The sequence below is a fragment of the Gavialis gangeticus genome, unplaced genomic scaffold (assembly GCF_001723915.1).
Source record: "Gavialis gangeticus isolate Ggan-Ray unplaced genomic scaffold, GavGan_comp1, whole genome shotgun sequence".
NCBI classification, from domain to species: Eukaryota; Metazoa; Chordata; order Crocodylia; family Gavialidae; genus Gavialis; species Gavialis gangeticus.
In genome coordinates this window covers 50,447,858-50,457,221 of record NW_017729004.1, presented here as the reverse complement: position 1 = coordinate 50,457,221, position 9,364 = coordinate 50,447,858, and the positions used below count along the sequence as shown (strand labels likewise).

The 9,364-nt window shown below is 43.9% G+C and overlaps 1 protein-coding gene across 1 annotated transcript in view; it reads right to left on the bottom strand.

The window, feature by feature from the left end:
- DBF4 (DBF4 zinc finger) overlaps positions 1–9,259 on the bottom strand; it is a gene marked incomplete at its 5' end in the record, with an annotated part of 41,053 nt that extends 31,794 nt beyond the window's left edge. Inside the window, 2 exons of the mRNA XM_019507967.1 lie at positions 8,438–8,616; positions 9,166–9,259. Coding sequence (XP_019363512.1) covers positions 8,438–8,616; positions 9,166–9,259 — 273 coding nt within the window. The remainder of the gene's footprint in view (positions 1–8,437; positions 8,617–9,165) is intronic.
- Between the last annotated feature and the right edge of the window lie 105 nt (positions 9,260–9,364).

Sequence of the window (9,364 nt, the reverse complement as noted above, 5' to 3'; positions counted from 1 at the left end):
GCCCTGGATCATGTGGCCTCAGCCAGTTCCCGGGCAAACTCCTGGTCAAGATCTTGACTTTGGGTGGGAGATCTATAGTAGACTCCCACTGTTGTGTCCCCTGTGCCATGTTCCCCACAGATTTTAACCCAGAGGGTCTCCAGTCATCCACCCTGGTCACCAACATCAGCTTGCAGGGATGCGTAGCTTTCCTTAACACAGAGAGCTATACCCCACCCCTTTTATCTACTTGATCCCCCCTGTACCGGGTATGGACCACGGGTATTGATGGCTAGTCACACATGGAATCCCACCAGGTTTCCGTTATCCCTATGACGTCATAATTATTTGCGTTATTCCCCAAGCTCCTGGCATTTGTGTACAGGCAGGCAAGTGTCCCCCTGGGGGCTCTTGCCTTGCCCACAGATTGTACCAGGGCTGGGGCAGGGGTGGGCTCTCTTAAGTGCCTGCTGGCTTTGCAAGGGTTGCTCAGAGGCCCAGCAGTGGCGGTAGTGCCCCCATTCTCCAGCGGGCTTAGTTTAAAGCCCGGTGGAGCAGGTCAGCCAGTCAGGCTGAAAAGAGCCTCCTCCCCAGGGGAGAGAGGTGGAGGCCATCTCTTCCCAGCAGCTTCCTGCCTCTCTCACCAAAGAGCAGGCTATGGTCATGGAAGCCAAAGCCTTCCCGATGACACCAGTGCCATAGTCTTTGGTTAACTAATCTGGATCCTCCTCTCCCTCCTCATCCCATACCCCAAGACTGGGAGGATTAAAGAGAACACCACCTGTGCCCCCAGACCCTTAGCCCCGCTCCCAAATCCCTGTAGCACCTCACGACCCGGCTGGGAGCACTCCGAGCCGTGTCACTGGTGCCCACATGAATAAGGAGCATGGGATAGTGGTCTGTGGGCTGGAGGAGCTTAGGGATCTTCTCCGCAATATCTCAGATGCGAGCCCCCAGGAAGCAGCAGACTTCCCAAGCTAAGGGGTCGGGGCAACAGATTACCCCCTCAGTCCCCCTCAGGATGGAGTCTCCCACAACAAACACTTTATGTTTTGTCTTGTGGAGAGCAGGGGCGGTAGCTGCATTTGGGCCTGTGTCGCCTATGGGAGCTGGCAATTCAGCAGGCTCTTCTGGGACTGCAAGAGGTTCATACCTGTTGCTAAGCTCCAGTGGGGCATGGGCCTTGGCGCAGTGGGCCTTAGGGCCCTTGACCACATTGGTCCACGCCCCTGACTGGACACAGCGGGAGGTCCTGGAGTCCTCCCTTGTCCTGGAGGGAGACTGTGGTCTACCCTCCGGCTCCCGGGGGAGAAGGGCCTGGCAGTAGGAGTCAATCTCCTGCTCACAGTCCCTGATGGCACGCAGTCTCTGGACTGTGGCCTGGAGCTCCTCCAGCTGCCGTGCCAGAGACCCCATTAGGGAGCAGACCCCACAAGGGGTGGTAGCTATGCTCCCTGGCCCCAGAGTCTGAAAAAGGGACAGGCAGCCCCCGCAGCCAAGAGCCAGGGGCTCCATCTACATGGAACCCGGAACCATGGGCTTTGTCTGGGTGAAGGTCTCTGAGGTGCCAGAGGGGGGCACCGCAGGGCCCTCGGGGTGCGGTGCGTGCCCATCCACATCATGCCGCTGGTAGGTGGGCTAGGCCTGAGTCTGTCTACCCTAGGGGGCTTGCAGGCAGGGCCACAGCCCTCCTGCGCGAACCCCGCACTAACTTGCACCAGCAGACAAACACGCCTGTTTGCGCAGCCTGTTCACACAGCTCCGGTCGCGTGGCTCCCTGGGGGGCTGGGCAAAGTAGGGGCCTGGGAGGGGCGAGACCTGGCCTGGCTCCACTCACCTGCCTCCTCCCACTCACTAAGGGTTAACCACCTCCCACCACAGGCCCCACTTACCTCTGGCTGTGCAATGAGTGAGCACTAATTAATATACGAAGTACTGAAACAGAGTATACTAGCATGTTTTTTCAAACATGTTTTCAAACTAGTTTTCTTATAAAAGCATTAGAATCTAATTGTTTCTATAGTTACTCAGCAACATATAATAAAAGTACAAAAATACACCTGTTCTATCACACCTTGGATGTTTAACTCCTGTGCACAACCCCTCTGGCAGAATGTTTAATCAGCTGGCTGACAATTTTAAGACTCACTAGTTATACTCATATTAAATTTGATCTGGAACCAACTTTCAAGGGAAGTGGCACTCGCTCCTACCCTGGGGGTCTTCAAAAGGAGGCTAGATAATCACCTAGCTGGGGTCATTTGATCCTAGCGTTCTTCCTGCCCATGGTAGGGGGTCAGACTTGATTATCTGCTCAGGTCCCTTCCGACCCTACCAACTATGAAACTATGAAGAATACCGTAAGTACCATGTGCAGCAAGTTGGGGGAAAAAGCTGAATCCAGAGGGGCTGGGGCCTAGACAGTCCAACTACTCACAACATAGCCTCCAGTTTCTTCCACTCTAGACCTTCCAACTTCTGTGTAACAAATAAAGCAACAGTCCTACAATCACATTCTCCTTCACAATACTGATTCAACTCCAGAGCAGTTCATACTCAGAACTACATGAAATGAAGACTACCACAATTCCATATACTACTTAAATGTATACAAGTCAGTTAAATGGAATTCCAGTTGATAGTATCCCTTTATATCTACCCACGATAGTCAATATAGCTTTCAGGAGAGCAGAGAGATTAAGCTGCTCCTCCTAACTGCCGTAATTAAAGAAAATCTTAACATTTTTACTGCCATGTTTTTACTAACATTTTTGTGCAAATTCACATTAAGCCAAGTTTAAAGTGGACTAAACGTTTCCAAAGCCTTCTGCATCAAAGCTTTGACACAGAAGCTCCATCTTATATTGGGCTCAGAATAAAGTGCAAGTGTTTTGTCACACCAAAAATGCGAAAGCTTTGAATTCTCTGCCAAACATCTATTAAAATTGATATTCAGCTCAAACTCCAAAGTTAACCCACAACAATCTAAACAATAAGCTGCAATATTAATTTGAAGACATGTTAACCAAACTTAACTACTGAGAGATAAACAGAAGTTTTATCTGAACTATGCTTGTTTTAATAACAGTAAACATAATAATGTATTATAATTTATACAATGCAATAACTGTCTAGTTCTCCAAATAAAAAAAAAAAAAAACAGCCCTCAAAGAAGTTTTGAGTAGAGGTGCCAAATTCTGCTCCCACATGCCCTACTGTAAAGCTGAAGCAATTTTACCGATATCATTGAAGTTATTACAATGGAGTTACTACACAGTAGTGTGATAACTGAAAGTGGAATTCAGCTCCAGCATGTTACTAGCTACTAGCACAAAAACAGTGATGAGAAAGTTGGGGGAAAAGAAGCGAAGTGATGGAATAAAGTTAATTGGGTTGTTTGAAATATACATTTAAAAAACTAACATGAAATTATTAAGATATTTTAGGAATGAAGCATTTTTGAGGCCTAAAATAAGGTCCAAATCTTATATGCTTAACTTCACATAAGAATAGTTACTAGTAAAGTCAATAAGACTATTACCTACACGAAGAAAGTTAAGCAAAGATCTAGATATATTTGAAACTATGAAAGGCTTAGCTTTGGAAACAAAGATAATGTTTCTACTGCCTCGCTGCTGAAAGTGGGACTGCTGCTAAGAAACAAGCCCTGCCCACATGGTCTTTCGCTGCAAGTATCAAGGCCTAGCATTCAGGCACTGTAGATAGCTTAGACTGGCCCTGAGGACATACCAAGAGTTGTTCTCAACAGGGCTGGCCCATTCTATACTGTGAAACCTGTAGCCGCAGGGGGCCTGCAGCTAAGGGGCCCCCTGCGTCCGACTGCTCGTCACCCCCTCTCCTGCCATCAGCTTCATGTTTGGCTACTCGCCACACTAACCCTAACCCCTCCCCACCCCCACTGGCTTTTTCAGGGCAGGGGGCTCCCTATTTCTTGCAGAGCATCCCCAAAAATTGTGGGCAGTCCCTGGCTCTCAGGTTCTCCTAAAACACAGAACCTGAGACCAGCACTGGAATATTTGTTCAGGGCTGCTCTAATCCATGGGTCTTGCTTAATTGCCAGGTATTGGCATATATGAATCAGAGCCTGTTTCTCAGTAATTGGTTCCAGGCTAAGCAGGAAGACAGCAAGGACACAGCCAGGGAGGTTGTGTAAGAGTGGAACTGGTTACTGAATACAGAGAACATTCTCAACCTTCCAGCAACATAGGTGGGGTTGGTCTGTGGGCCAGATCCAGCACAGAGTAAGCACAAGGGGTTAGTCAGCAGGTGCAATCCAACATGCTGACCCAGCCCTGTGCACCAAATCTAGCCATGTGCGCCAGATCTGGCTGCATAGTAACCCCATGAGCTGGTATGCAGGGATGTGTCATCCCCACCAGTCTGGAAATTCAGCGGCAGGTGAGCAGTGGCAGCATTAATTGTCATTACTCTGGATGCAACATTTTATAATAAACTAACTGTAATTTTGAAAAATGTCACTAAAGCTTATTCTGTTTGAATTTATAAAAAATGCTTTAACCAAAATGCAAACTGCAAAACACCAAATTATTGAGAATTAAGACGCCGAATTTTAAACACAAAGAGGTACACATAATGAAGGACTTGAATAGTTCAACTGAAGTCAGGAAGACTATTAGTGGGCATAATGTTTAAGCACTTGCATACGTGTTTGTACCATCAGAAACTAAAACTGTTTTTATTAAATATTTTTCTTTTAGCAGCATGTTTTGCTGCTTCAAAACAAAATGACTTCAAGGTCAACCTTTCAATATGTTAGCAAAGTATTATAATTTTTTTTTAATATACTCCGATCAAAATGTTTAAAAGCAGGAACCCAATATCAGTTTCCCCCCTATATTTAGGCACCTGAGGGTGCAATTTTCAAAACCATCTAAATGATTTAGGGTCAAGCTGAAACTGATGAAGGAATATTACCTAACCAAACCATTTCTGTTTTTTGACTTGAGGATGCCAACTATATTTGTAAACAACAGCAGCTTCCAATACATGGAGGCCATTTATTTAAATCTTTTCCATTTGTGTTTTTGTTGCTCTTACATCATAGACATTAATGAGGTCTTTCATTTGCCCTTTTCACCACAGGAAAAAAAAAAAACATTTTGAGTGTAAAACATTGTAGAAACCTTTTTCTAAAAAAATATAAAATCTTACATTTTATTAACAAACTAAGTCTGGGCATCCAATTTGATATATATCTGAATTTTGGGCCGTGGAACACATCTATAACACTTTCTCTAATAAAAGTTCTGATCAACTTCAGATGCAACTTCTTGGCTCTTCAGCAAACAAGGCCTCAAGTGTCTCAGACTGTCTATTCCCCATTTTGAGTGCTTTATTAGTGGTAAACATGAAACCTATGGAGTGACTTTTCCAAGCTCCTATAGGACTACACTGACAAAAAGCCAGAGTTCCAGTTCTGATTCCAGTTTAACTATGATTTAAATAAGCAAACAAGAAACTTGATTTAAATAATTTAAATCTTGCTTTCTCTCTCTATTTTAGTTATTTTCCTAAACAAAGTTTCAATCTCATTCAATCATGTTGATTTCACTAAATTTCTTTCTATACATGTTTATTTAAGTAATTATATAGCTTTACATATTTTAATCAGATTTTAAAGTTAGAAATGGCAAATGATGCATTTATTATTTTACTAAATAATTCCTTTTTTCTGTCTCCATCTACATTTTGATAGAAAATAGAGTAGCATTAAAAATTCATAAAATGGATTTTAAAATTGTTTACGTTATGTAAAAACTACTGAACCATGATGTTTATAAAAAGCATTTATCAAAACATGTTTTACATTTAAAAATAAATGATTTGTTAAAAAAATATTAACTACTGTTAGCAAACACACACATTTTTTTGATCTACAAAGACCAGATTTTCAGCAGTATTCAGATACCTGAAGATACTAAAAATTCCAGTAGGGTAGCGGTCTGAAGTGCTCAACTGCCAATCAGACAGCTAGGGCATCAAAGCTTAGGTTTCTTTTGAAAATGTTACTTGCTGCCAAAATTTAGACATTTTTTAAATTCTGTTATTTAGGTGCCTTAAATACTTTTGAAAATCTAACCTCTCACCCTGTCCTTCAAATCTTTAAATCTAGTAGATCTAATCTTCTACCATTTTTTTATTTAAAGAAAAATAAGTTTGCTTTCCTGCTGCTTCAATTTCCAATCAATTTCTAAATTGTGAACAAACTAATATGGATGGATAACATCCTCTGCACCTATTAGCTAAATCAGTGATGCACTACCTTTTCCCCTCTCAGGCCAGATAGACAGTGCCCCAGCCGCTCATACGCCAGATCTGGCTGGCTGTTCCCATCCAGTGACTGGGGTGGGTACAGTGGGCACTGTTCAGCCATGTGGAGGGGGGCAGCTCAGCCCCAAGCCAGCCATGCAGGGGAAGGGGGCATGGCTTGGTCCTGTGGAGAAAGGGGGCATGGCTCGGCCCCAACCTGGCCTTGTGGGAAGGATGGGGGGAAAGAAGGGGTAGAAGGGAAGAAAGGGTGTGGCCCAGCCCTGATCCATATAGGGAGGAAGTGGGGGAGCGGCCCAGCCCCACAGGGGCTCTGACAGGCATGTGGGGCTTGAGGTTTGGGAATTTTGCAGGGCAGGGAAGGTGGTCATATTAATGGCTACCCCTGCCACCAAATTTCTTGACTTAAGAGAAGCCCTCCAGGTTGGATGCCAAGGCTCTCCAGGCCGCATTTGGCCCACAGGCCAGAGGTTGAGAACCCTTCAGTTAAACTGAAACTAAAATTAAGGCAAAAGTTTTTCTGTGCAAGGGGAACAAAAAGAACTTTTGTTTGAAAAAAAATGTAAATGACATTGCTCACCCTTTAGCAATGACTAACAAATAGTATGCAACACTGTGGCATACTAATAAAGCCTGAGGAGAACTCAAACAGTTTTCCTATAATACTGTATAATTTTAAAAAGCATCCCCTTTAACTCATAAATTTTTTTAAGGGGACTCTCCAATTAACGACTTTCATTTAAGTGATTTTAATACTTTAAAGAAAATTAGTCTTTAAGATTAAAATTATATTAGGTAGTAATTCTAATAGGTGTACCTGAAACAAATGTATTTAATTAAAAAAGTAGTGCCATTAAAGGGAAAAAAAGGACTAGATTGCACAGCTATTTGCCAACAACAAAGGAACACAGAGACTCCGAACTCATGAGATTCAATTTCAGATTCTGGAGATGCAAGTTCTGTAGTGTGTCATAGACACTGCTGTTCCTGTCTGCCCCACAAACCTCCTTTAGTCCACTCCTACTTTGCTTCTTCCTAATGATCTACCTCCTGCTTGCATCTTTCCTTTCCGTTTACACCCTTAAAGCTTGTGGAGCCATTTTATCCAGCCCGTGGAGCTGGGGGCTTCTGTAGTGTTTCAGTGTCATGGGGCTCCTACTGCAGAGAAGCAGTGGCATCACTGCAGTGGGAAAGGTGACTAGCTGCAGTGATGCAAGCTATGTTGGACAAGGCCCATGCTCAAATTTAAATCCCATTAAAGCCACACCCCCACTATAAAAACTTGCCAACCCCTGTCCTATGTCATAGTTCCTGCCCTTTGTCCATGTTTATGCCTAGGCCCCTCCACTACAGCCAGTACCAACTCCTTTGGACTCCTGAAACTCCCACAGCCACCACGTAGCAGTTTTCTCTGTCTTTTCCCACTCCGATGCATTTACAACAACCTGCTTCAACCTCCTTGTTCCCCAAGTGCATGAGACCTGAAGAAGCAGAAATAAGCAACTGTAGAGAAAGTCCTGCTCAGCCCCTGGAGTACAGAACTGGAAAATTTAGCTGCCATACATGAAGTGCAAAATTAACATTTTCCAGTGGCTAATAAAATTGGAAAAATTTGACAAGATTCCACAAGAACAGCAGAAGTGCCAGTACCAGCGCGTCCTCCTTGCCAATCTTCAAGTCTGTCCTGCAGACCTTGGAGGCATCAACATTAATTTTTTTTTCTTATAATAGCTTCACCAATAAAACATGGGCAGAACATTTTCTTGATCTCAATTTCAGAAAGAACAGAACATTTTTAGCTGAAACTTTCAGAAAACGCACACAGACAAGAAGCAGAGGTGCAATATGGGAAATGTGAACCCAAACAGCTAAACTTAGACACAGTATATGCAAATGAAAACAAGGTGCAGGCAACTGGCAGTGCTACAACTCTATCTATAACAAATGAAATATTGAATAGAAGAAAACAATTGCTTGGTAACCTCATGATAAATAATCAGAGGAATATTAAGAAAAATAAAGTCACTTGACATTGCTTTTTTAAAAAGTTATTTCTTTTTCATTATGTACATGCAGGACGTAATGAATTTTGAAAATTATCTTAACGTATTTTCCCCCACTTTGTCAAGTCTGTGCTTTTTAAACTTACCCCTCCTAGTTCCTTAAGATCCTTCTCTAATTTTTCAGAAATCATGTTGGACGGGACATCAAGGTAAAACACCTTCCCATAAAGTGGCTTGTACTTGGATTTCTCTGGCTTGGCTGAGTCTTTCTTCAGAGTTCTCAGAGAGGGCCTTGTTTTGTCTGGTTTTCCTTGCATGTCACCTGCTGCCAAAAGGTAGAGGATATCATAAGGGTAGTACTTCAACAAAAGAATGTGTTGCACTTTAAGGCCCAATTTAAGTATGAACAAGTTAAGCTTAGTTTCTGCATACGCTAGTTTTTAAAACTGAATTTGGCCTTAAGGTGTACTAAAAAGGACAGAAGCTCCAGCAATACAGTACCTGGCCACATAGCCGGTACCACAGCATGAAAAAGGCAGGCAAGGGTCTCTGAGTAAATGTGCTATCTTTTATTAGACTAACAAAACAAATGGAAAAAAATCTTTGCAAACTTTTGGCCACAAACAAGGGACCCTTCTTCAGGCACGGGGAGAGTCGGCTGTGTTGTGTGCGCTCCCCCGGATGCAACAGAAACCAACACACAAAATGCAGGTCTGTGAAAATGCAGATGGTGGCAGTGAGGCTCCGAGGCTGCCCAGGAGAGCAGACAGCACACCAGCCTCTGCCTCAAGGAGGGTGCTTGCGCCCAAAGGCTTTCGAAGAACATTTCTCCCCCCAACTATTTAGTTGCTCTAATAAAGGATTTCACATTTACCCAAAAACCCTGGTCTGCCCGTGTGCTGACACTCACACCCCGACAGCACGTTCGCGATCTCGTTCAGGAGACATTTTGGTTGGCCTCCAGCGGATTATAAAAGCAGCAGCAAAACCGACGGTGCCTAGCTAGAAGGCCTAACCCTAAAAACGGCTCCCTGCGGGCTCCCGAGCACTGCTCCACGTCGGCTGCCCTCGGG